A 27826-nucleotide genomic window follows, 5' to 3' on the forward strand; every position below is an offset into this window, starting at 1 on the left:
TCTCAGAGAGTTCACAGTTGAGTATGAAACCGTTCTGGGGACATTATTTTAGTGCTGTCCCTTGGCCCTGTCCAGTCAGGTCACTTGATCACTGAGTATATCTCCTCTGAAATAATTAATGTTTGTATTTTTTGTTTGGAATTCTTTAAACCTAGCGCTTTGAAATTAATTAAATCAATTTATGGAAATTTGAAAACTTAACTGTTAAACTATCTCTTAAATATCTATTTAAAGTTGTATTTAAAAAGAAATGTTTAAAAATAATCATATACTTTTCCCTGAGTAAGTCTCAAAAGTGTTATTAAAAATCAATAATTATAGATTTTCTTACTATTTGGGATTAATAGCCATATTTGTCATTATTAAAAAAAAGTCTAATTTTAGAGTTATGACTAAAATTAAATTTATCAATATTTTAAGTTGATACTCCTCACCTCCTGAGTAAATTTAGTATTGTGATGACTGAAATAATTTTTCTCTAAGAATATGATAGACAAATAGGAACTTATGTACAAATTGTACCAATAAAAATGTCATAGAAAAATTGGCACTAATAAAAATGGTAAAATTGGTTAAATATGAAAGAAATAGCAGGAGTGAAACGCACTAATACCCATCTGGCATCAATTGAAATGAATGGGTCACGTCTCGTGGAGGCTTCATGTTTTGACAAGCTTCTGGGTTTTACCTTTACTCCTGATCTGAAATGGAACAAGTACATAAAATCTGTTGTCAAGGTCGCTGGAAAAATGGTTGGATCCTTCTACTGCTCCTGTAGATATCTCACTGCTGATGCAATTCTCTACCTGTATAAGAGCCAGGTACGTCCATGCATGGAGTACTGTTGTCACATCTGGGCAGGAGCTGCTAGAAAGAGTTTATCCTGCCTTGACAAAGTTCAAAATAGACTTCGTAACCTAGTGGGGGATGCCCTTTTCTCTTCCCTGCAACCTCTTTCCCACAGAAGAGACGTTGCAAGCAATAAGCATTTATTATAGCCTGGCAACCCTGAACATATTTACTCTTCTACTTACCTAGGTAAATATTTTAGTTTGTTAACTGTACCTTTTATAATTCCTTTTTCGTTTGGTTTTCTTTGCTGAAAATTGCCCTTAAATATTATTTATATTAAAATGTTTGAAAGATAACATAAGCATACGATATAAAGCCAAAAAACAATATTTTATTAAATATTTTAGAAAAATAGAGATTTGAACAAAGTCTTTCATGGAGGGGGGCACAGAAATTTTCTGCCCTCAAATAAAATCTGAATATTTTTTTAAAATATTTTATAAAAATAATTTTGAAAAGTCTTTCATGGGGGGGGGGCACAAATGTTCTGCACTCAAATAAAATCTGAATATCTTTTTTTAAATATTTTATAAAAATAATTTTGAAAAGTCTTTCGGGGGGGGGGGCACAAATGTTCTGCCCTCTAATAAAATCTGAATATTTTTTTTTAAATATTTTAGAAAAATAGAGATTTGAACAAAGTCTTTCATGGAGGGGGCACAGAAATTTTCTGCCCTCAAATAAAATCTGAATATTTTTTTTTTAAATATTTTATAAAAATAATTTTGAGAAGTCTTTCATGGGTGGGGGGGGGGTCACAAATGTTCTGCATTCAAATAAAATCTGAATATATTTTTTTTAAATATTTTAGAAAAATAGAGATTTGAACAAAGTCTTTCATGGGGGCACAGAAATTTTCTGCCCTCAAATAAAATCTGAATATTTTTTTTGTTTAAATATTTTATAAAAATAATTTTGAGAAGTCTTTCATGGGGGGGGGGCACAAATGTTCTGCATTCAAATAAAATCTGAATATATTTTTTTAAATATTTTAGAAAAATAGAGATTTGAACAAAGTCTTTCATGGGGGCACAGACATTTTCTGCCCTCAAACTGAATATATATATATAATTTATAAATATTTTATAAAAGTAAAATTGAAAGTATTTATGGGAGTGGGGTGCAGAAATGTTTTGGCATCAAATAAATTTTTAAATAAAAATAATAATTTCAAAAATTATTCCGGGGTGAGGCGACAACTTTGGGTACATGGTGGCTATGAGCATTCCAGAAAGTGTAAACACAATATTGTATTAAATATTTGGCACTTGTGCATTTGTGTGCCGATCGCCATCTTGTGTCTCGATAAACCCTTTCAAGAGGGTGAAGTGATATTTACCAACTGAATTGTAATTGTCCATGGATAATTATACGGCAATTTAAACTGAGTCTTTTACAACAGAAAAAAATGGTGCTTACCTATAAATTTTGTCAAGATAAATCTTTATGATGTACGTACCTGTCACCGCACAAAGATGTTATATTCCAAAAATCATATCAATCGATCAAGTAGTTTTTTTGTTTATTTAAGAAAATCAAAAATGTTTTCAAGCGAGACGACATCTATCGGAACAAGGGCAGTGGTCGATTTATGTGATTTTTGGAATATGACATCTTTGTGCGATGACAGGTACGTACATCATAAAGATTTTTCTTGACATTTTTGTTTGTTTGTCTCATTTATAGGTAAGCCCCCAAAAATCGACAATGCCTTTGATAAATTTTAATTGCTTCCAATTTCATTTCACCCTTTGGAAAGTGTGTATCAAGATTCAAGATGGCAACGGTCACACAAATGCACAAGTGGAAAATATAAAGATATAATATTAAACTGGGTACAGTGAAGCTATTTGCTGGAATAAACTTTCTAGTGGCATTGCCGAAAACTTCTGCTTCCACATAAACTCGGCCAATTATGAATTTATAAATTCATTATGTGTGCCACATAAATAAATAAATGAATTTATAAATTCATTGTGTGTGCCACATTCCCTTTTGTGTCTTCTTTTTGCTTCCGCCCACATCCTTTCTACGTGGTTCGTTGTGGCGCCGGTTAGTGGATTTACAAAATTATATGTGTGATTCACACGCAAATGATTGTAGCCTATGGCTCCCAGCCTGTCATAGGCACGCCAACAATCAGACACAATTGTTGTGCCTGGCCGAATATAGGATGTTATTATTAGCAAGTGTGGCGGCATCTCTTTTCGGCACCGGCACCAAAAACCCAGATTTTGTGGAAGGCTCATAGCCTCCAAATACCCATTGCTGTCGTACTATGCAGCCAACATTGTTCTTCCGACGCGAAAAAAGACTTTCATCGATTTCAACGACACACCCCTCACCACCGAGTATTTGGGGATGCCTAACAAAATGTTCAATGCACACATCTCTTAAAAACATTCGCCAGTCGGCGATTGTGTGGTTAGATTCTATCCGACATTCGCTTCTGACCCATTCATATGTGGCTGAATTTTTAACCCATAAAAAACAGAATTTCATGATATTTTTTAAAGAGATGTGCGATTGTGAAAAAAAACTTCCGTTTCGAATCGATTGCTGTTTTTTACACCTGTAATTGTGACACACCCAAATAAACCCATCTGGAATTGGGTGTGTGTGAAATACCATTTCATTTCCACAAGAACATATTTTGTATCCAGAAATCAAATTCTGTGATTGTAGGAAATCGATGGTGGCGGCATTGGTTTGTAATAACAAACATAAGTCTTCAAGATTTAAACTATCGACATCCATATTTTAATCCAATTTCGGAGAAATGCACGCGGGAAGAATGGTTCCACTGCGCATGTTTCAAAAATTATCTCGTCAAAACCTTAAATCTCGAATTTTTGTGCATTTTTGGGGGGGGAGGGGCTAATTTGGCATAATAGTGTCCATTTAATAGTATTATCTTGAAAAAATAAAAAAATAAGGAAAATTACAAAAAAACAAAAAACAAACAAAAACAAAAAAAAGTGTGCCGTATTTTTAAAAGTTTTATTGCGTTGTTTTTATTTGCTTTTTTTATTTCATCGGTGAAGAAAAAAGGCCAAACAGAAATTTTGAAGGCCAAACTGCTTTAAAAAAGGCCAAATTCGCGAAATTTGGCCTCGCTATCAAAAAAAAAAAGAAAAAAAAAAAAGGGAAATCCCCCTACTTGAACTTTCTGTTTGGTTAAGAATCAAGATGGCTGAATTAATAATTACTCGCTTGTAGCGTTGATTTTTTTCTTTTTTCGCTATAAAAAAATAACTACTTGATGAAATTACGTGATTTTTCTGTAGGAAAACTTTATCCCATGACGAGTACGTACAATATATTTTTTTAAAAATATTTCCATTTTTTAATGTCAATGGAAAACTGCACAAGTACCGAAATTTTTTTCGGAGAATTTTATTCCATAACGGATACGTACAATTTAAACTTTTTTCGATATTTTCATTTTTTTAATGTCTTGATTAAACTGTACAAGTACCTTGTTTTAAAATGTGAATATGCAAGGTGAAACTAAGGGCTATAAGAAGCACTAGCTCAAAAATTTTCTACAACCACCTGTAGGAATTTCTGTGGCGTCACCGATTTAAAAAAATAAATGTTTCAGCAATATCATCTACTGGATTCGTACTTATTCGTTGTTTGAATTTAATTTTTTTTTTTTTTTGTTATTTTTTAACACATATGAAATATTCACTTTTAAAAACTTAAATTATTTTCTGTTGCACTTTAATGTGACACATTCATTGTTTTTTTTTTTTTTTCATGTCTCTGTGAATAAATATATTTTTAAAATATCTAACATTAACTTAAATAAACAGTTATTTGAACATATATGTGATAAAAAAGTAAAAAAATTAATTGATTAAAAAAGTTTACGTATTTTTATATATTTTCATTATAAGGGAGTGCAAAAAAATGCATAAAATATATTTGAAAATTGTACCCATTTTGTGCTTACATACTTCAATTGACAGACGCGGATGACCTCTGCCGACGTGTTTGAACGTTAGGGTCTCACTTTATGCGCGATTTACCATATATATATATATATATATATATATATATACACTAGCAAAAGTACCCGTCATTAACTGGGTTCAAAAACAGCCTACAGAAAATGGACTCTGATTTATTAAAGTAAGATAGGTTATGAAAAGGAAGGGTTGTAAAGTAATAGCTTCGAATTTGGGGGTATCAAAACCAAAGCAAAATATAATGAAAGTAAAAATAAAACAGATAAACCCCATAATTTATTATACCATACCTGTTCACACTGAAACACTTATCACAATATTCTGTGGATCTATATTAAAGACCCTTGTTTATATATATTACATATATATATATATATATATATATATATATATATATATATATATATATATATATATATATTCCCATTTGCCTAAAGTGCAAGAGGGCCAATATTTTGAGAATTTTATTTTTAAATAAAAAATAAATAAGTAAAACAGAAAGGCTCAGTAAAAAAGAAAAAATTGTAAAATTTACTTTAAAACGGATTTAAGATTTTTGGTACTTATACAGTTTAGTGACGACATTAAAAAATGGAAATATTGACAAAAAATTTTATTGTACGTAACTGTTATAGACTGAAGTTCTCCGAAAAAAAAATTCACTTCATTTGATCAAGTAGTTTTTTTTTTTTTTACAGCGAAAAACAATTATTTATCACGACGACGTCAACGTGGCCATTTTGGAAATGTACCTTGCAGAATACCTCCATTTTAGGCCAAATTTCGCAATCTAGCCTTTTTTTTCTCGCCATATTGAGAGATGCGCACAACAGTACAACACATCTGCAATTTCTTTACGTTTTTTTTCTTTTCTTTTTTTTTTAAATCTGCAATTTTTTGCGTTTTTTTTTTAATAAGAATACTATTGAATATGCAAAGAAATTAAAGAATGCAAAGAATTGAAGAATTTTTATACAAGATTATTTTCGATCCATGCGCAGTTGGACACACATGGATAACTTCGAAACTTCATTTATTTACTTCTGTTACAAATTAAAAAAAAAAAAAAAACACCCCAAAAATGGCATCTGTCTTCGCAAAAAAAAAAAAATCTCATTCTGGTGGGGAAAAAAAAGGGCTAGATTGGCCTAAAATGGAGGTATTCTGCTATGTACGGCAGTTACCTGCCCTTAGGGAATTCCTGGGCCTGCAATAACATTTCCAAAATGGCCACATTGACGTCGTCGTGATAAATAATTGTTTTCCGCTGTAAAAAAAAAAAAAAAAACTACTTGATCAAATGAAGTGAAATTTTTTTTCGGAGAACTTCAGTCTATAACCGTTACGGGTTTGTATTACTGTACACATAGATTCGAAAAAGTGGTCAAAAAATAAAATATACAACAAAGAAATATTAACAGCAGCTTCCGGCAATCTCCAAAAATACCGTTAGGGCTTACAATATGGCCGCCAGAAGAGTCACGTGATCCGGTTGATCCAAAACATAAATCGTGCAAATGGAAAACGCAGCCTTGAAGGCAAACTTTGACAAACAATCACAATTTGTTTGTATTTAATTTTTTGTTGATATAATGTTGTTATAAAAATAGGCAAACTTTGAGAAACAATTTTAGGTTGTTTTTAGTTAAAACAGTGTTTATAAAAAGTATTTTATTCAGAACAAACAAGTGGTCGTGGTCGACGGAACGCAATTGAACCATGACAATTCCTGGAATTGAACCACGACGATTCCTGAAATTGGAACTGCTACCTACCTCAGAGAATTACAAAAATATCAATGGCCCTTAACGTATCACCCTTGTTCCTTGTTCCTCGTGTTCATGACAATAACGCTATACTTGGCGAAACTATGACATTGTCTCGGCTAATGTTAGCAATGCCAGATGACGTGCGCATATTGACATGGCTTGCACAGAGACGTCTGATAGCCAATTCATGCAATTGTCAAATTTGTGGGTCACCATGCGTGTTGGCTCGATATTCCGAATCCAAGGATGGTTGGAGATGGCGTTGCCGAAACGATGGATATCGTAATACAATTAGAACGAACTCTTTTTTTCAAAGAAGCAACCTCAATCTAAGAACCATTGTAATAATTATGTATATGTGGAGCATGGATTTTCCACAAAAAACTATGGCAACAGAAAGTGAGGTGAGTGCCAACACAGTGAGCGACTGGTGCAACTTTTTGAGGGAAGTGTGCACTCAGTACATTGAACAAAACCCAATTGAATTGGGGGGGGTGTAGATGAGACCTGGACCCCAAAAGAGGTTGAAATTGATGAAAGCCATTTTTACCCTCGGAAATATCACAGAGGAACTGTCCGACGTAGCCATTGGGTGTTCGGCGCCATCGAACGAGGCTCTAAGAATTGCCTTTTGATTGAGGTTCCAGACAGAAATCGCCGTATTACGAAACCGGAAAACGCAAATTTAAAGCAAACTTTGACAAACAAGCATAATAATTAAGTACAAAAACAGTTTTTCAATATCATAATAATAAATAATTTATTTAGAACGGTCATTTAATTTTTTGTTGAGAAACAATCACAGTTTGTTTGTTTTTTAAAACAGTGTTTATAAAAAATATTTTATTCAGAGTTTTTCATAAAAATGGTATTTAAAACAAGGTGTTCATTTTTTTTAAGATGTAATGTTATAAAAATATGATGTAAAAAAAAAACAGTTTATATTTTTAATTTTCATTTTATAAATTTAGACAGAATAGATGGAGGCGATGCAACAAATTAGCTCACAAAATTTATTTGGGCCGACTCTTTCACGCCACATAAATTCATTTAAATATGAAGTGAAGAGAGCCCTTGATGTACCGAATTGACGACGAAGTTTTTTCTTCGCTCGCATCCACATATTTTCAATGAGTTGAGTATTTATAGTCGCGTCGTTAGGCTCCACAAAATTTCTTTCGTGGACAACAACATCGTGGCTGTAAATACCAAAGTCAATGTCTGCTACGGTTGCATAAGCGCTCCACCCATCGCTTATTATACGAGTCCCGGGTAAGATCCATTGGCGAATTATAGGAACCAGAGTTTCACGTTTTCTGTCTGGAACCTCGATCAAAAGGCAATTCTTAGAGCCTCGTTCGATGGCGCCGAACACCCAATGGCTACGTCGGACAGTTCCTCTGTGATATTTCCGAGGGTAAAAATGGCTTTCATCAATTTCAACCTCTTTTGGGGTCCAGGTCTCATCTACCCCCCCCCAATTCAATTGGGTTTTGTTCAATGTACTGAGTGCACACTTCCCTCAAAAAGTTGCACCAGTCGCTCACTGTGTTGGCACTCACCTCACTTTCTGTTGCCATAGTTTTTTGTGGAAAATCCATGCTCCACATATACATAATTATTACAATGGTTCTTAGATTGAGGTTGCTTCTTTGAAAAAAAGAGTTCGTTCTAATTGTATTACGATATCCATCGTTTCGGCAACGCCATCTCCAACCATCCTTGGATTCGGAATATCGAGCCAACACGCATGGTGACCCACAAATTTGACAATTGCATGAATTGGCTATCAGACGTCTCTGTGCAAGCCATGTCAATATGCGCACGTCATCTGGCATTGCTAACATTAGCCGAGACAATGTCATAGTTTCGCCAAGTATAGCGTTATTGTCATGAACACGAGGAACAAGGAACAAGGGTGATACGTTAAGGGCCATTGATATTTTTGTAATTCTCTGAGGTAGGTAGCAGTTCCAATTTCAGGAATCGTCGTGGTTCAATTCCAGGAATTGTCATGGTTCAATTGCGTTCCGTCGACCACGACCACTTGTTTGTTCTGAATAAAATACTTTTTATAAACACTGTTTTAACTAAAAACAACCTAAAATTGTTTCTCAAAGTTTGCCTATTTTTATAACAACATTATATCAACAAAAAATTAAATACAAACAAATTGTGATTGTTTGTCAAAGTTTGCCTTCAAGGCTGTGTTTTGTGTTTTCCATTTGCACGATTTATGTTTTGGATCAACCGGATCACGTGACTCTTCTGGCGGCCATGTTGTAAGCCCTAACGGTATTTTTGGAGATTACCTTGCAACCTACCTGAATCATTTATTAGTGTTTTTAAGTAGTTTTAAATGCTCTTTATTTCATACCAAATATTAACTTTTTACGAGTCGTAAGAATTCAAGATGGCCAAAATTACTACCCCCCCTTCTTCTTCGAAGAGAGAAGCCTCGTTTTCAAATTATAGTTCGCGCATATTTTTGGGGGAGGAGCTTGCCTCGTTTTCAGCACGTGTCTCTGCGGACATATGTCTCTGAGGACATTTTGCGTTTACATGTCTCTGTGGACATTTTGCGTTTCCATTTTTTTTTTTACATTTTTTAGAAGTTCCGTCCTCATAATGAAAGTATTTGTAAACATTACATTTAATTTAGATATTTATTGCGCACAAATACTTTTTAGTTTTTTTCTTGTGGGGGGGGGGAATAACATATAAAGTGGTCAAATCGGTAAATATTTTTTTAAGTTTACATTTTTAAGAAGTTTTGGTACTAGTGCAGAGAGTGACCTGGACGTAAATAATAACGTTATTATTTAAAAAGCCATTCTTAACATGGGGAGGGGAGGGTGTTTTGTACCTATTCTATGCTTTAACCTTACAACTGAATAAAAAAAACACACCATAAAACTTTAATTAAACTTGGAAATACGATTTGACACGGTAAGTTTGGGAAAAGGAATTATAAATAAAAAACTAGACAAAATACGGTTAAAAACTCGCTCAATATATGTTTCCGTGACATAGGTTGACATGTATTCAGTGGGTTTTTAACAGTATTTTGCATATTTTTTTATTTTCAACTCCTTTTCCCAAACTTACCGTGTTAAAGAGAGAGTAGGTCGCCATTCTTAATTTTCCAATACATCGATAAACATTGTATGTTTTTCGAGCTTAATAAACATGTTACATTTAATAAAAACACTAAAAACATATCCAGTTAGGTAGAAAAGTAACTTATCTTGGCTTTGATAACATTTATTTGAAAAAAATTTGCGCTTGAGCCATTTTTTTTTTTTTCAGAAATTTTCAGCACATCAGGAATTTTCAGGTGTGCTGAAAACGAATATCACATTTTCACGATATTGCAAACATACTTTTCTGCATGTTTCATCCAGTAATATACGCTTTTCGGAAACTTAAATTTTAAATCATACACTTTTCGGAAACTTAAATTTATATCATACACTTTTCCGAAACTTCTAAATTTATATCCATCGATTCCTGAAACTGTATTTTTCTGAAACCTAACGACTTCCAATTTCTGAGAAAAAAAAAAAAAAAATGGCTCAAGCGCAAATTGTTTTTAAATAATCAAAGCCAAGATAAGTTACTTTTCTACCTAACTGGATATTTTTTTAGTGTTTTTATTTAATGTAACATGTTTATTCAGCTCGAAAAACATACAATGTTTATCGATGTATTGGAAAATTAAGAATGGCGACCTACTCTCTCTTTAACACGGTAAGTTTGGGAAAAGGAGTTGAAAATAAAAATATATCCGATATATATATTTTGAAGTCTAAAATGACTAAATTGAAAAAAGAGAAATTTATTATTTTTCCCTGAGGAAAATATTTTTCGGATAGAGATCCGATATATATATTTTGAAGTCAGAGTGACTAGATTTAAAAAGAAGGGTGAAAGTGCACTGAGGGACCAGAAGAAGTTGATTATGGTGAGTTTGAAAATAAGAAAATGCCTTTCTGAATAAACACCTCCAACCTCCCCGTGTTAAGAATGGCTTTCGGAATAAACACCCTTTGCATATTGGACAAGACTGCACTAGGTGTATCAGAATTTTGGGGGAATTTTTGACACCCCTAACAGAAAACTGCGAATAAAATATAGAAACTCGTAATTTCTCTTTCTAAAGTGGGTTTATTTTCTTTATAGAATATACTTCCAAAATAAACTATTTAAGTTGTTTAAAAAATAATAGAAATATTATTTTTCATTTTTTAAAAAACAGTGTTTACAAAGTGCGTGCGTGCATTCAGGCAGCCATTTTTTTACGTAACGAAATCAATTGATTTTTACGAGCTGAATATTTTTCAATTTTTAAACTTTAAAAATCTATCAAAATTTTTCTATTGGTTCAATTTTTACGGTTTTTTCAGGGTGAATGTGAAATTTTATGCTCTTTCCAATAAACTGAATATAATATTTTAGACAAACGTTGTTTTATAAATCCCCCTATTTTGAAATGTCTATGAGAATTTTAATAATTAATTTTTGTGCGCAAGTTTTATATATCACAAATTGAAGATAAAACATCAATAAATAAAATAATCAAATTTAAAACAAAACAAAAAAAGAACAGTTATGTGCAAATTTACCTGTAAAGTCCAAAGTGTAAATCCTTTTTTTTTTTCGATAACCACGTTTTTTTTTTTGTTTGTTTTTTTTAAGTGGAAGCTTATTTTTTGTTTAGAATTTTCCAGTCAATATTTTTCGGTCAGTGTATATTTTTATATTTAATTCCTGCTTTCCTTTTTTTTTGATATAAAAACAAAAAAAGACAATACCGAATAATGCAGATTTATAGTATAATAAATAAAAAATTCAGGTATTTCTTTGAGATATTAAAAAAAAAATATTACATTTACTCTGCTCGTTAATCTGTAATCCGTGTAAATCCAAAAATAAAAGATACCAGTTTTCACGTATGGTAGCATAAAAACGCCACAAGTAAAAAAAAAAAAAAAAAAGGGGGCGATAAGTTAACTTATCGTCCTTTTAAAGGGAGATAACTGTTATCTCCCTTTGGTATTTATAATCGGACAGAAAATCCATAAGGATTCTTTTAAACTGGTCGACACTGTCGCTAACCCACATCCACGTTCTGTGTTAAGAATTTCAGTCTCTGGTTTCTTTTTGCAATTATTACAAATTTTATATATATATATCAGTTTTTTCATTAATTATATATTGACTTCTGTCACGACTACGCAACTGTTTAGTGTTTCGTTTTATTTATATAGTTTTTGCATACCTCAGACTTATTTACTTGTCTTTAAAGAATTACGGCCAAATTGTGTTCATTGCCCACCCCCAATGTAGCCACAAAGTGGGTTCCCATTTGACGTTACATTATTATAGAAAAGTGATCCCCCACTTTCTGACCACTAAAATTTCTTATCTTGGAAACTACGAGTTTTGTTTGCCATATATATAAATGGTTATTTCCGTTTTCAGCGCCCCCGAAAACCTTTAAAAGTGGAAAATTTGAAGGAATATAATCCCATATCGAGATTACTAACGTTTCTGAATTAGTGTTTTTTTTACACTTATAGGCTTCCGTAGATATAACAAAGTGAGAATCTTAACATCCGGTTTCTTTAATGGACGATGTCGGTACGATGTATCGTGACATGTGGTTGAAAAATCCTTCCATTTAAAAAATACATGGATTATAATACATAAATATGAATAAATTCTCATACAGGAAGATTAAAAGAAAGCATATCTTAGTCATGGGGAACAGGTAAGTGATGTTTTGCCAGTTAAATAAATATCATAAGATTCCACTCGTGTTATTTGTTCAACATTCCGTGAAATTATAAGTGAAGAAATCCAAGGAAAAAATAAATAAAATTGTTTATTTCTCTATTAAAGCTTTTATGATATTAAAATTTGGTCTTTGCTAGTTTTATTGAAATAAAATTTACGGGTTTAAATTACATTTTCATATTGTTATAATCTGATAGACGTATAGGTGTCTATTCAAACAAATGTTTGTTATGGCGACTTGGCCAAAAATTCTGATACACCTAGCAGTGCACATTGACCATCTTTGGGTGATCCTCAAGTGCACTTTTACCAAAAGAAGAAATATTAATTATTTATCGAAGAGATAAATAATAAATTAAAAAGAATTTAAGAGAATTGAAACAAGGATTGTTTCAGAATATTCTCTAAAAAAGAAAGTTACGGAGGTTTTCTTGAGTTCGAAAGAATTTTAATTTTTAAATATAATAAAAAAGAATATTAAAAGCTACATTCTCCTATTTAGGCTCTTTTTTTCAGCTATTTCCTTTTCAGATTCATAACCAAATTTTTCCCCGAGAAAAAGACGCCTCTGAATTTGTTTTTTCATAAGAAGAATAATAAAAGAAACCAATGAACTTTTTTCTATAGACTTTTTTACAAATTTTAAGAAAAAAAAAGAACTCTCCATGAAAGAAATTGTTTCTTGCATTATTGTAGAGCTTATTTGCTTTAAAAGCACAGAAAGTCTTATGCTGTTAAAAAAAGAAAATGTCGTCTAAAAAAAGCGTGAAAACTCAAACTGTGAGTAATATATTTTTTTCCTTTTGTGTGTTAAAAAGAAGTTTTTTTGAAAATCGCGTATGGACAAGTATACATTGTTAAATTTATTTTGTACATTTATTTATTTATTTTTTGTCTTTAAAATAAATTTCTTCTTTCTCTTTTGCACGAATTATTTAATTATTTAAGCGATTTATATATTCATATTATTACTACAGAGAAGCAATAGATGGACTTGTTTGATGCTTACAGCTTAAAAATGCTAAAATTTTAAAGTTTTCTCAATATTTCCGCGTATAATAATATGTATCAGAGAACAATATCAGTTATAATTATCTTTGGTTGGTTAAAAAAAAAAAAACCTGTTTTATACTAAATAAAAAAGTACTTTTTTTTATCATGCATGTATTTATTTATTTCTAAAACAATCATTTATTAAAAAAAATTGTTTTCTAATACTCTCAATTTCAATATCGTATCTTTTTATCGTTTATAATTAATTAAAATTATGCGTAAAAAATTGTTTATTTATAAAATGACGTTATAATTTCTCTATCCAATCAATGGCATTTTTTCAACTGTGTCAGACGAACGATGTTCCTTTTCTATCTTCCTAATTCCCATTTGCCTAAAGTGCAAGAGGATATATATATATATATATATAGTCTAAAGAAGCTTTGAATAAAAAAAATGCAAAATAAAAATAAATTCCTGGAAGGAAAAAATATTTTAATTTTAACCTATCGCAGACTTAGAAAAACTTACTTTTTTCTTGGAATTTTAAACGTTAGTGGTAATTTTAAAGGATTTTCCGAGGTTGGAAAAAAGCCCCCCCCCCCCCCGAAAAATTACGTTAAATTAATATAGAAAAGTGATCCCCACTTTTTTTAAAAACTAACATTTCTTCATATCTTGGAAACTACTCGTTTGCCGTGATTTTAAACATTATTTTCATTTTTAGCGACCCCGAAAACCTTACTGAGTGGGAATTTTCGAGGGTGGAGTAATTCTTCATATTTACCGTACTTTCACCTAACAATTTAATAAACAAAAAGTTATCGTAAAACTTGAATTTAACTTGCAAATACTTTTTTTTTTTTAAAAATAGCCTGGTGACATTCACCACTTTATTTTACATATTTCTTTTCCAAAGGACCGTTTGACATTGATTTATATTTAAAATGTTGTGTAATTATTTCTAAAAAAAAAAAAAAAAAAATAACTAAAAAATAATTGTGTAATAATAAAGAGTTACTTGCCCTTGGTGGTATATCAGGGGGAGTCTAAATAAAGTATTTGATGTGAACGGACGCGTTTCTGGTTATTTCCTTCCTCCTCTTAAATGTAGTAGCAGCGGTCACCATGTGGTGGCATAGAAATTACAGGGACCCGACGAAACATGGTGTCAGATTGGGATAAAATTTTTTTCTTTGGGTAAGGAAACCTTATAACGAGAAAAAAAAAAAAGGATTAACGTCAACTATTTCAAAAAGAATATCAGCCCCCAGAGCGTTTTGACTTTATGCAACCGAACCAGCGGAGGACATGGCGAGAGCGATTTCAACGTTTTCGGAGTGCGACAAAATTATATGAAGAGTCACCCGATACACAAATTAGCACGCTTGTGTATTGTATGGGACCGGACGCCGAACAGATATACAAGTTGTTCTCTTTCAAGAAAAAGGAAGATGAAAAGAGTTTCGACGTGATACTGAACAAATTTGAAGGCCATTTCATGCCGAAAAAAAATATTATGCACGAGTGCGCAAAATTTCACCTCAGAACACAAAGGGAAGGCGAATCGATAGAACAATTTATTCAGGGACTTCATGAACTATCGGAAAACTGTGATTTTCCACACAAAAATGACCAAATAAGAGACAGGCTGGTCATCGGGTTAAGAAGTGGAGAGCTATCCGAAAAACTACAACTTAGAGACGACCTAAGCTTGGAAAAGGCTATAGAAATAGCACGCAGCTACGAACAAGTGAGACAGCAAATGGCTGAAATGAAGGAAAAATCGTTTGACGCAGTAAAACAAAACGAATGGAAACAAAATTATCCACAAAAAGAAACGCAGCAACAGAGATGTGGAAAATGTAACAAAAACCACAAACGGCAAGATTATTGTCCAGCGAACGGAAAACGATGTCGAAACTGTGACAAAATAAATCACTTCACGATATGTTGCAGATTCAAAGCCCATAATGTCAGACAAGTGGAAAAACATACGACAGAGGAATACTTTCTTTGAGCTATTTATAAAAGAAAAGAATTCAGAGAAAATGCAATAGACCCATGGCACATGCGGTTAAAGGTATGTGAAAATAATTTAATTTTTAAAATCGACACCGGAGCGGACATAAATGTTATCAGTTATGAAACGTTTCGTAGCTTGAGAAAAAACCCTGTTTTGAAACCAGCATATGGCATATACAAAAACCCCGGAGGTATATTGAACCGTATAGGGAAGTTTACGGTTATACGAGACATAAGGATAGCAGATACTCATTCGAAATACATGTTATTGAAGCAGTACAGACAACTTGCTATCGAGAGAAACAGCATATCGAATGAATTTGGTTAAATTTGTGTCTAATGTAAACAAAGGGGAGGTAACTGGAGTCATGAACAGACCCAGTGAAAATAGCGCTAAAAGACGGTGTGAAACCGTATTGTACGTTGACGGCTAGACGGACAGCATTTCCCATTATGCCAAAAGTAAAGAAGGAACTTCGACGTTTAGAGAACGATGGTGTGATCGAGAAAGTCACACAACCAACGGATTGGTGCAGTCCAATCATTCCGGTGAGAAAACAAAACGGAGAAGTACGGTTGTGTGTCGATCTAAAAAAATTAAATTCAGCAGTAAAACGCGAATATTATATGCTGCTGAATCTGGAGGATATATCACCCAAATTGAACGGCTCAGTGATATTTTCGAAACTGGACGCAGCCAGTGGGTTTCACCAAATTCCATTGGCAAAAGAGAGTCGGTTGCTTACGACTTTCATAACCCCATTCGGGAGATATTGTTTTAAAAGATTGCCCTTTGGAATATCATCAGCACCATAAATCTTTCAACGGAAAATGTCCAAGCTTCTAGAAAATGTGGAAGGTGTTCACGTCATAATAGATGACATATTAATTCATAAGAAAATGATGGAGGAACATGATAGAAGGCTTACAGTAGCACTAAAAATAATAGAGCAAGCAGGAATAAAATTAAACAAAGAGAAGTGCGAATTCAGGAAAAGTATTATAAAATACTTCGGACACAGCATATCATCTAAGGGGATACAACCCACTGAAGAACGGTTAGAAGCGATAAAAAAGTTGTCTGCCCCTACATCAGTCACAGAGCTCAGAAGATTTTTGGGAATGAGTCAGTATCTAGGGAAATTCGTGCCTAACTTAGCAGCGGCATTACAACCAATGCTGGAATTATTGAAAAAAGATACGGTTTGGGCTTGGAATGAACCTCAAGAAAAGTCATTCCAAAGTGTTAAAGAACTATTGACACAGGCACCGATATTGACTTATTATGATCCAAAAAAAGCCCATCACGATTAGTGCGGATGCGAGCAGCTATGGACTTGGCGCTGCCATTTTCCAAGAAGAAAATAAAATATTGAGAGTCATAGCTTATGCCTCTCATACGCTGACACAAACAGAACAAAACTATGCTCAAATTGAAAAAGAATGTTTAGCGAGCGTATGGGCCTGTGAGAAATTTGACAGATACATCGCGGGACTAGATCAGTTTTGTCTTCTAATGGATCATAAACCTTTGGTACCGTTGATAAATACTCAGGATCTGAATAACACTCCTTTGAGATGTCAAAGACTGTTGATGAGACTTAGGAGATACAATCCTATAGCAGAGTATGTTCCTGGGAAACTTTTGCTGGTATCAGATGCACTGTCTAGAAGTCCAACCGAAAAAGCAGAAAGCACCATGGAAAAAGATGTAGAAATGTATATAGACACTATCATAAAGACCAGATCAGCTACTGATAGAAAATTACAAGAAATTAGGAATGCTACATCTAAGGATTCAAAACTACAGGAGATTATCCATTTAACATCAAATGGTTGGCCGAGCAAGGAGGATAGATTAAACAAGGGAGTTAAACCTTACTTTAACTTTAGGAATGATCTATCAGTTCATCAGGAAATTTTATTTTATCAAGATCGAATAGTGGTTCCACAAAATCTCAGAGCAGAAATATTACAAGCAATACATACAGGACATCTGGGGTTAAACAAATGCCGAGAACAAGCCAAAATGTCAGTATGGTGGCCGAGAATATCACAAGAAATAGAAGATCTCATTAGATGATGTGATTTTTGCAATAGTCATCGTGCTGCAAATCCCAATGAAACATTGAAACCAACTACTTTGCCAGATAGGCCGTGGCAGAAATTGGGGACAGACATCCTAAAATTGGAGGGAGAATATTACTTAGTCGTAACAGACTATTTCTCCCGTTACAAAACGATAATTGGGAAATTACGAGAAATATTTGCTCAATGGGGAATACCTGAAGAGATTGTAAGTGATAATGGAGGACAGTTCACAAGCACATATTTCAAAGAATTTGCAAAACAATATGGATTCACACACACCACAGTGAGTCCGCATTTCCCTCAGGCGAATGGAGCTGCCAAAAGCGCAGTGAAAATTGCGAAAAGAATATTACGACAGCCAGACATATTTCTCGCATTAATGGCTTACCATAGTACACCAATAACTGCTACGGGAGTTAGCCCAGCAGAACTTTTGATGGGTAGAAAAATTAAAACAACTTTACCCAGTCATCCGAAAAAATTAAAACCCAAATGGCCAAATTTACGAAAAGTAAAAGAGAGAGATGGGGTTTACAAAACAAAAAGTAAAATAAATTACGATAAAATGCATGGAAGTAAAGACTTGAAACCACTAAGAGTGGGAGACAGAATCCGAGAGAAAACGGATGAAGAGAAAATGTGGAGGAATACTGGTATAGTCACAGCAACAAATAAGAAAGATAGGACATATACAGTAAAGTTGAACTCTGGAGAAAGTCTAAAAAGGAACAGAAAACATTTACTACCTATTTTGGAAAACGTAGACAACTCCTCCAGAAGAAGCGAAGTTAAGCAAAAACAGGAGACAACTGTATCAAGCAGAGGACGATTATCAAAAAAACCGAACTACTTGAAAGACTTTGTTTGCAAAGATAATAAATGTTACCGTTTGTAAATAAAGGTTAAAACTGTTTGTAAATAAAGAAGAAAAAAAAAGGGGGGAAAAAAAAGGATCTCGACAAACGGAGATGTGTAATAATAAAGAGTTACTTGCCCTTGGTTAATATCAGGGGGAGTCTAAATAAAGTATTTGATGTGAACGGACGCGTTTCTGGTTCTTTCCTTCCTCCTCTTAAATGTAGTAGCAGCGGTCACCACGTGGTGACATAGAAATTACAGGGACCCGACGAAACAACAATGAGCAATGTAGGTAGAAAAGTAACTTTTGTTGCTTTTTATGGATTTAACTGAATACGATATTAAAAATCACTTTATTGGTACTTATGTTAATGGGCTCGCGGATGATATGTGGAAATTATCTTCCACCATCTTTCTTTCCTTTTTCTTTCCTTCTTTTTGCTGCTCTGTTCTTCCTTCCTTTCTTCTTAACCCCTTTCCTACCCCCTTCCCTAGCTTCCCCCTTTTTTTTATGTCACCTGACTCCCTTATGCCCGTTGATTGGATGCAACGTTTTCGCGCTAAATTGAGGCACGTGTGTGATATTTTGAGTTAAAATAGTCAGTTGTGAACAAGGCTTCGAGGGGACCAGAACGGTCGAACTGTAGGTCTCGGATAAAAAGGGACGCCTGGAATTTACTAAGGCGTTGTACAACTCTGTCTTGACGAGACATTAAATTCGTTGAAAAGAAGCACCAAGTTTTCTAAGACACTTGAAAACTAATATCATTATCCAGAAAAGATAATAGAAGTTGAAAAGAAGAATCTAGTTTTCTAAGACACTTGAAAACTAATATTATTATCGAGAAGATAATAGAAGTTGAAAAGAAGAATCTAGTTTTCTAAGACACTTGAAAACTAATACTATTATCGAGAGAAGATAATAGAAGTTGAAAAGAAGAATCTAGTTTTCTAAGACACTTGAAAACTAATTCTATTATCGAGAAAAGATAATAGATGTTTTGAACAGAATATTCGCCGCAGGGAAGTTTTCGAAGATACCAGAAAACACCAGAATATACAGCCTCAAGAAATTTCGACCTTGCTGAAAGGACTACGAAAAACGAATTTCCAGGAAAAAGAAAGAAAAAGGGAACTTTTAAACAACACAAACTCAAAAAAATAAAACCCACAAGAAAACGAACTTTCTAAATGTTCCTTTCGTAAAAGGGCGCCCAGAAGCTTCCAGTAAGTGATCCCCTCCTTTTTCCCCCCTTCTTCCTCCTTCTCTATCTCTCTTTCCTTCTATTTCCCTTCACTCTCTCTCCCCCGTTTTGGTTACTACTACAAGACAAGACTCTTGTAAGCCAGATGGACATTTTTGGCAGCCCATAGAGGTCATTACTTTTTCTTTAGATATCTTTGTTAATAAATTCTGTTTCTCCTATTTTTTCTCATTTTGTTTGTAATTTTTTCCTTCAGTTTCAGAGTTAGTAGTAACGATTAATTGTTTAAGAAGAATTAACTTCCACGGGACAAAGTGGATAATAAAATATCTTCACTCTGCCAAAAATTGGTACTCATAGAGTTAATAACTCTGCCAGTTTAGTAAGCTACTCTCTGCTAAACTGGTCTCGGCTTATTGATGACCGGCTGCTGTCCATCGCGTAGATAGTACCTCCCTCCCTCCTTCCTTCTTCTTGCGTCGGCCATTTTGGCTTCTTGTTCCTTTTTTTTACAGGCATTTTTGGCGCCAAGAAGCGTTGTTGTGGCGCGCGCGCCAAAAGGGTAGTGGTTTAGCATTTAGCCGTTGATAGGTTAGAAGGGGCGGGGTTTAGTATTCTAAAATGACTACCTCTCCCACTACCTCAATGTTATTTGAAAAAAGAAAGATTATTAGAGATAAAATCTTAACTGTATTTGAATTTTTAGACTCATTAGATGAAATAAATGAAGTAGGTTATACGTTATATAAAAAGCAGATAGATGATTACATTGCTTCAGTGGATTTATTAGACGAGCAAATTATTAATGCCTATTTAATTGAGGGAACAGAAGATGAGGAGATTAAGGCATTTAATAGGGATTGCGCTCTCCATCGAGTGAAGGTGTTGGAAAAATTGTCTAGACTCAAGCCTTCGGTAGAAGTAAGGGATAGTGCAAATCACAAAGTCTCTCTTATTAAGGAAAAACGTCTGGGGATGACGCCCAAAATTGAATGTCCCAAGTTTAGTGAAAAGGATTTAGAAAACGATATATTAGCCTTCCTTAATTTTCAGCGGGAATTCGAAAATAGCGTAGTGGACTTAGAAAATGACGCCCTGAGGTTAGTTGTGTTGAAAAACCATTTGTCTGGCTACGCCTTTCAACTGGTGCGGCACCTCTCTATATCTGAGGAAAACTATCGCATAGCCACCGACATTCTCGCGTCGGAATTTCTAGATAAGGACAACATTGTGGATTCTGTTTTTTCCCATATATTGGGTATAGAGAAGTTAAGCAACAATTTAGTAGCAAAGAAGTTCTTGAATTCTGTTAAGGCTCAGGTTCACGAATTAAATAGTTCCTTCAGTTTAAATTTCTTGGAGATGAACTCTCCCGGAAACAAGTTGTTAAGTCATATTGTTTTTAGTAAGATGCCCACTCTTTTTAGGTCTGAGTTGATACATAAAATAGGAAATAATTACCCTACCCTGGAAGACATACTAGACCACAGTTCGGAAATATTTCGAACGATTGAGTTTTGTAAAAATAAGGAAACATATCCTCGGAAGGTGGCTAGTATACCTAAGAAAACATTTTCCCCTAGCTTCATGGGCTCTCCAGATGCTAAAAAACCTTCCACACTGGAAAATTTTCATATCCAGTCTACTAAGATTGGATTTAAGTGTAATTTTTGCCGAACCAATAACCATAACGGTTATTCCTGCAAGTTTTTTCCTTCTCATGCTGCCCGGTTGAGGAGGTGTAAGGAGATTGGCTTATGTAGCAAGTGCTCGAGCCCTTCTCATGCAGAAGAGTCATGTATTTGCAAGGGTAAGGAGTATGGAATGTGCTGGCTATGTAATAAGAAGGGTCACTGTAGAGAGCTGTGTCCTTCTGTTGGGGGTGAATCTACTGCTTCTAATGCTTGTTGGCACTTGAATAGCTCTTCGTTACTGCCTGTTGTTGAGGTTGCCGTCGACAATGGATCTGGTGAAAGTGTATCTTTCAACTGCCTTATCGACACTGGTAGTGAGCGATCCTATTTGTCTGGAAAAATGTTGGATGCCTTTTCTGATATTAATACTCCCATGAGAGATCGTAAGTTTCTGATTAAGACCTTTTGGGGAAAAGAAGTTAAACACTTGAAGGAAGTTAATCTTCAAGTGAGGTTTCCAAATTCATGCCATTCTGTGTTGTTCTTGGTGGATGATGATATGGACCTTTCGTTTCGTGTTCACGGATTGAATTCTGTGGTAGAAGACCTTAAGAAACATCAGGTCAAATTGGCTGCTAATTTCTCGGAGTTGAGAGATGACACTTTGCCTGTATATGGCTTACTGGGTGTGGACGTGCTTAGGTTTTTGGGACCTATGAATTTAAAGGAGTTTAGAGAGGGCCTTGTGTGGGAATTTCCCCAAGGAATGGTTTTGTTTGGTGATCTGGCGGATTTTGGGTCTCCTCCTCCCAAAGACCTGGAAAGGGGGTTGGAATTGAATTATGCTCAAGTCGTCAAGGAACACTCTGTGTGCGACCTCACTCATGTATATTTTGCGTTGAACCCCAAGTCTGTGTATACTGATCCGTTCAGTTGTTTTGAGGAGTCTTCTGTTGAGAGGACTGTGGAAAAAATGTTTAGTTTGGAAACCATAGGTATTGTTGAGGAGGAATTCAGTGATTTCGATAAGAATATGATTGAGTCCTTTCGCTCCTCCATTCGCTTCATAGATAACTCTTACTATGTCAGTTTGCCTTGGAATGAAGAAAAATTAAAATCGGTGCCTGCTAATCATAAGGTGTCTTTGTCAGTTTTGAATCGCGTATCGAAGAAGCTGACGGAACAGGGGTTGTACGAGGATTATTGTCAGGTCTTCTTAGATCAAGAAAAGGAAGGAATAATTGAAAGGATTGTGGTTACTCCTTCCGATTTTAACAAATATGTATGGATTCCTCATCGACTGGTGATAAAACAGGATTTACAGTGCACGACCAAGATTAGACCGGTCTTCAATTGTTCTTTGAAAACCGGTGGGAAACCTTCTTTAAATGACTGCGCTTATTCTGGTGTCAATATGTGCACTGACATGCTGGATTTGCTTTTGCGGTTTCGGATGAACCAGTATGTTCTACTGGCCGATATTCGGAAGGCCTTTTTAATGATTCGTTTGAATGACGAATGTGACAAAAATAGATTCTGCTTCTTTTTAAGATTGGGTGATGAGTTGATCTGCTTTAGATACAACACTCTTATATTTGGCTTTGTATCCAGTCCTTTCATACTGAGCTACATGGTTCGATATCATGTGGAGAAATACCCTCCTGGTCCTTGCAGGGAGATGCTTTTGGGCCACTTCTATGTGGACAATCTGGTGAAAACTCATAATTCTGCTGAAGTTCTGATGCAGCTGTACTTGGAAGCTGTTTCTGTCATGGGGGAAGGTGGATTTTCCTTGAGGAATTGCTGTAGCAACAATGAAGTGCTTGCTAAGCGAATGTTGCAGGATAACAGTCTCTCCTCCCACGGTTCTGACACTGAGAAGGTATTGGGCTATTTGTATAACCCCTCCGCTGACAAAATGCGAGTAAGTTCTTGCATTGAAGGAAGATCAGTATCCTCTAAGAGGGATATTTTGTCTGTAAATTCCTCTATATTTGACCCCCTTGGCTTAATGCTCCCTGTTACTATTAAAGGTAGGATCCTTCTTAGTAAATTGTGGAAGTTGAAAGTATCCTGGGACCAGCCGGTCCCACCCGACATTATGGTTGACTGGGAGAAGTTGTATAAGGATCTGGTACGTATCGGGGAGCTTGAATTCGACCGTTACTCCGTGGCTTCCGATTCTTCCGCTATGTTGATAGTGTTTTGTGATGCCTCGAACCTGGCCTATGGAATCGCGGTATATTTACATCAGCATGGAGAAGCCAGACTGATATTCGCTAAAGCCAGGGTTGTTCCCTCTGTTAAGAGAACCTTACCCACCTTGGAGCTGTTAGCGGTATATTTATGCATGAAGCACATTTCTGTTCTGGTGAAAATACTCCCTTTGGAAGTGCTCAGTTCTGTGATTATCGCTGTAGATGCACAGGTAGTACTGTCCTGGGTTTTATCTGACAATGTCCATACGAAATGTCAATTCACTCGTAACCGGTTAAAAGATGTAAAAGCGATGGTAAAAAATCTTAGTGATAAAGGTTTGACAGTGAAGTTTAAGTATGTGAAGACTGATGACAATCCTGCTGACTTTGTCACGAGGGGTATGTCCCTGAACAAATTTAAAATGATTTTTACTCGTTGGTTATTCGGGCCTGAATGGTTGAGAGGAGATAACTTGATCTGGCCTAGTTATGACCTGAATTGTCTTAATCCGGCTAGCCAGATGTTGATCAGTACAGTTACTGGTTGTGAACCTGTCTTTCAGGGCAGTTATATAATTGAAGTAGAGAGATTTTCTTCGCTGAAGAAGCTCATTGGAGTTTTGATTGCTGTATTCCGATTTATATCAAAAATGAGAGGTATTGTTCTCGACTCTAGTATTAAGGCGAGATTGTACTTGCTCAGAATGACACAAGGACTGTTCCTTTCTAAGGAAAAGGATTATTTGTCTAAGTCTGATGGCGGTGAAGCCCCCCCTTTGGTTTCTAAATTTAATTTATTTTTGGATGATGAAGGATTGATTCGCTCACGAGGTAGAATTGGTAAATCTACTTATTTTTCTGATGCAGTCCTTCATCCTATTCTGCTTCCTAAGTCTTGTCATGTTACAAGTTTGATAATCATGGATTGTCATTTGAAGTGTAAGCATCTGGGAATTGCTGCTACGCTTAGCAAAATCAGAATGTTGGGATTTTGGATACCCAAAGCTAGACAAGCTATTAAAACGGTGATATCTTGTTGTGTCGTTTGCAAAAAATATAACACTCTTTCCTTTAGATATCCCAAGGTTACAAATTTGCCTAAGCATCGGGTTAATTTAGTTAAGCCGTTCTTGCACACCGGGATCGATTTTACTGGCCATTTGTGGGTGCATGAAGGTGATGAAACTAAAAAGATGTATATTTTAATCTTCACCTGTTTTAGTGTGCGAGCTATACACTTGGAACTGTTGCCTGATATGACCACTCAGTCTGTGGTTTTGGCATTTTTGAGATTTTTCAATTTTTATGGGGTCCCTTCTCACATTTATTCGGATAATGCAAAGTCCTTTGTGGCGGGTTGTGACCTTGTTAAACAGGTTTATTTGTCTGACGAATTTGGAGGGACAGTTGATGCCCATCTTATCAAACACCAAACGATACCTTTATATTCTGCTTGGTACGGTGCTGTGTGGGAAAGATTAATTCGAGTTGTTAAAAGTTGTCTTTTCAAGGTTATAGGACGTAGGAAGTTAAGTTATTTTCAACTTTTGACCGTTCTGTCAGATGTGCAAGGATCTGTTAACGATCGGCCCTTGACCTATCGTTGCTCTGATGACTCTGGCTTGGAGGTGATTACTCCTAATGCCTTTGTGCATCCCTTCCATAAAAACTCTGTGTTTTTGTCCTTAGAAGAAGATTGTTTCCTGAATAACCCCCCTATTGAGAGTCTGGGATGTTGAGATGAATTCTTGAATCGTTTTAAAACGCTATGGTATGAACAATATCTCTTGGGTCTGAGGGAGTTGTCGCAGGATCTTTACCAATCTGATTTTGAAAATATGATTAAGCTGGGTGATGTCGTTTTGATAAAAAACCCTATGAAGTCTCGTCCTTACTGGTCCTTGGGAAGGGTGGTTAATCTAACTTCTGGATCGGATAGCTTAGTTCGGTCAGCTTTAATCAGAAGGAGTGATGGCAGCACTCAGGAACATTCCTTAAGGAACTTGTGTCCTTTAGAACTTTCCATAACCCACTCTCACCAAGCTTCTAACGATGGAGAGGGCAATTCTCTGAGCTCGGGGACTAGTCAGGACAGGGAAAACTTTCAGTCTAGGCCTGTAAGGTCTGTTAAATCTTTAAATGAAAGAAATCCAGAATACGTTTGGTATTAGATTGTTGTTTGAGGATTTTTTCTTTTTGTCTTTTTTCTTTTTAGGGAGAGTGTGGAAATTATCTTCCACCATCTTTCTTTCCTTTTTCTTTCCTTCTTTTTGCTGCTCTGTTCTTCCTTCCTTTCTTCTTAACCCCTTTCCTACCCCCTTCCCTAGCTTCCCCCTTTTTTTTATGTCACCTGACTCCCTTATGCCCGTTGATTGGATGCAACGTTTTCGCGCTAAATTGAGGCACGTGTGTGATATTTTGAGTTAAAATAGTCAGTTGTGAACAAGGCTTCGAGGGGACCAGAACGGTCGAACTGTAGGTCTCGGATAAAAAGGGACGCCTGGAATTTACTAAGGCGTTGTACAATTCTGTCTTGACGAGACATTAAATTCGTTGAAAAGAAGCACCAAGTTTTCTAAGACACTTGAAAACTAATATCATTATCCAGAAAAGATAATAGAAGTTGAAAAGAAGAATCTAGTTTTCTAAGACACTTGAAAACTAATATTATTATCGAGAAGATAATAGAAGTTGAAAAGAAGAATCTAGTTTTCTAAGACACTTGAAAACTAATATTATTATCGAGAAGATAATAGAAGTTGAAAAGAAGAATCTAGTTTTCTAAGACACTTGAAAACTAATACTATTATCGAGAGAAGATAATAGAAGTTGAAAAGAAGAATCTAGTTTTCTAAGACACTTGAAAACTAATTCTATTATCGAGAAAAGATAATAGATGTTTTGAACAGAATATTCGCCGCAGGGAAGTTTTCGAAGATACCAGAAAACACCAGAATATACAGCCTCAAGAAATTTCGACCTTGCTGAAAGGACTACGAAAAACGAATTTCCAGGAAAAAGAAAGAAAAAGGGAACTTTTAAACAACACAAACTCAAAAAAATAAAACCCACAAGAAAACGAACTTTCTAAATGTTCCTTTCGTAAAAGGGCGCCCAGAAGCTTCCAGTAAGTGATCCCCTCCTTTTTCCCCCCTTCTTCCTCCTTCTCTATCTCTCTTTCCTTCTATTTCCCTTCACTCTCTCTCCCCCGTTTTGGTTACTACTACAAGACAAGACTCTTGTAAGCCAGATGGACATTTTTGGCAGCCCATAGAGGTCATTACTTTTTCTTTAGATATCTTTGTTAATAAATTCTGTTTCTCCTATTTTTTCTCATTTTGTTTGTAATTTTTTCCTTCAGTTTCAGAGTTAGTAGTAACGATTAATTGTTTAAGAAGAATTAACTTCCACGGGACAAAGTGGATAATAAAATTTCTTCAGATAACTGTACTTTCACCTAACAATTTAATAAACAAAAAGATATCGTAAAACTTGAAGGAGTGCTTTGCTTAAATACATCGATTTAAATTTAAAGTGTTGTGTACCTATTTACTATGCCTCCCCACGGGACAGAATTAGACACCAGGGTCGTTTTTTAACGTGGAGAAAAGGTACAAAAATAAAAAAAATTGTCTCAGTCGTGAAGGACTGATCCTCCACCGAAAGAGAACAAGAAATGGAAGTGCAGCATCTGAAAAACAGATACTACACTTTGATCTTAACCAAAAGGCTAGGTAAAAGTGTTGTGTAATTAAAAAAATACAATTGCGCTTGTGTTTTATTTCTTCAATTTTGAATAATTTCACGATTATGAATGAATTTGCGTGTACTTAAAAAAAAGTATTTTGTCATAAAAATATATTGTAAAACTTGAATTTAACTTTTCTTTTTACTTTTTTTAAAATCAGATTATTATCGATTAGAACTCACTTGTTCCTTTTGATTTGTCTTATTATTTGAATTGAATTTATATATTGCAAAGAATCCAGCAAACAAACAAAATTGTCAAAAAAAAAAAAAAAAAAAAAAATACAATAAATACACATTACCGTGATTAAAATTTTAGCAGACGAAAAATTGGGAGACAAAAGAGTAAAGAAACCTCCCTGGCGAAATCATCGCTAAAAAAATCGTTCCCGTCCAAACTTAACCACCGAACTTAAACTCAAAAATAAAATGAAACTAATTTTATTTTTATTATTACTAAAAAAGATGTATTCCCCTTGTTATTATTTTCGTAAGATCTTTCTTACTAAAATGTTTCGTTATCTTTCTTACTACAATGTTTCGTTATCTTTCTTACTAAAATGAAATAAAATTGTTAATTCTTTTATTTTTTCCATGCGTACCTGCTAATTATGCAATTATTTTAGTAAGAACACAATTTGTTATGATACCAAGCAAAATGTTCGATTTTTAGGAAGAAAA

General features: G+C 34.7%; 1 protein-coding gene and 2 long non-coding RNA genes across 7 annotated transcripts in view; 1 reads left to right on the forward strand and 2 right to left on the reverse strand.

The window, feature by feature from the left end:
- Window positions 1–27826, reverse strand: part of LOC145293124 (uncharacterized) — a 72008-nt gene that overhangs the window by 12660 nt on the left and 31522 nt on the right. The window lies entirely within an intron of this gene.
- The window catches only part of LOC145293123 (uncharacterized), a 115600-nt gene continuing 91912 nt past the window's right edge, over window positions 4139–27826 (forward strand). For 2 of the 5 annotated variants that reach the window (XM_080139516.1, XM_080139524.1), the window contains exon 1: window positions 4139–4160. In XM_080139516.1, coding sequence (XP_079995642.1) covers window positions 4154–4160 — 7 coding nt within the window. In that variant the 5' untranslated portion in view covers window positions 4139–4153. Of the gene's footprint in view, window positions 4161–12234; window positions 12369–25837; window positions 26526–27826 lie in introns of those variants that run through there. The other 3 variants (XM_080139521.1, XM_080139527.1, XM_080139523.1) reach the window with 3 other exon arrangements.
- LOC145293126 (uncharacterized) lies at window positions 14318–27537 on the reverse strand. The gene is made up of 2 exons (XR_013869671.1): window positions 27448–27537; window positions 14318–14597 (listed from the first exon to the last, which is right to left on the reverse strand). It is a non-coding gene; the product is annotated as an uncharacterized LOC145293126 (long non-coding RNA).

The sequence above is a fragment of the Euprymna scolopes genome, chromosome 14 (genome assembly GCF_053919585.1).
Source record: "Euprymna scolopes isolate OS-2025 chromosome 14, ASM5391958v1, whole genome shotgun sequence".
NCBI classification, from domain to species: Eukaryota; Metazoa; Mollusca; class Cephalopoda; order Sepiida; family Sepiolidae; genus Euprymna; species Euprymna scolopes.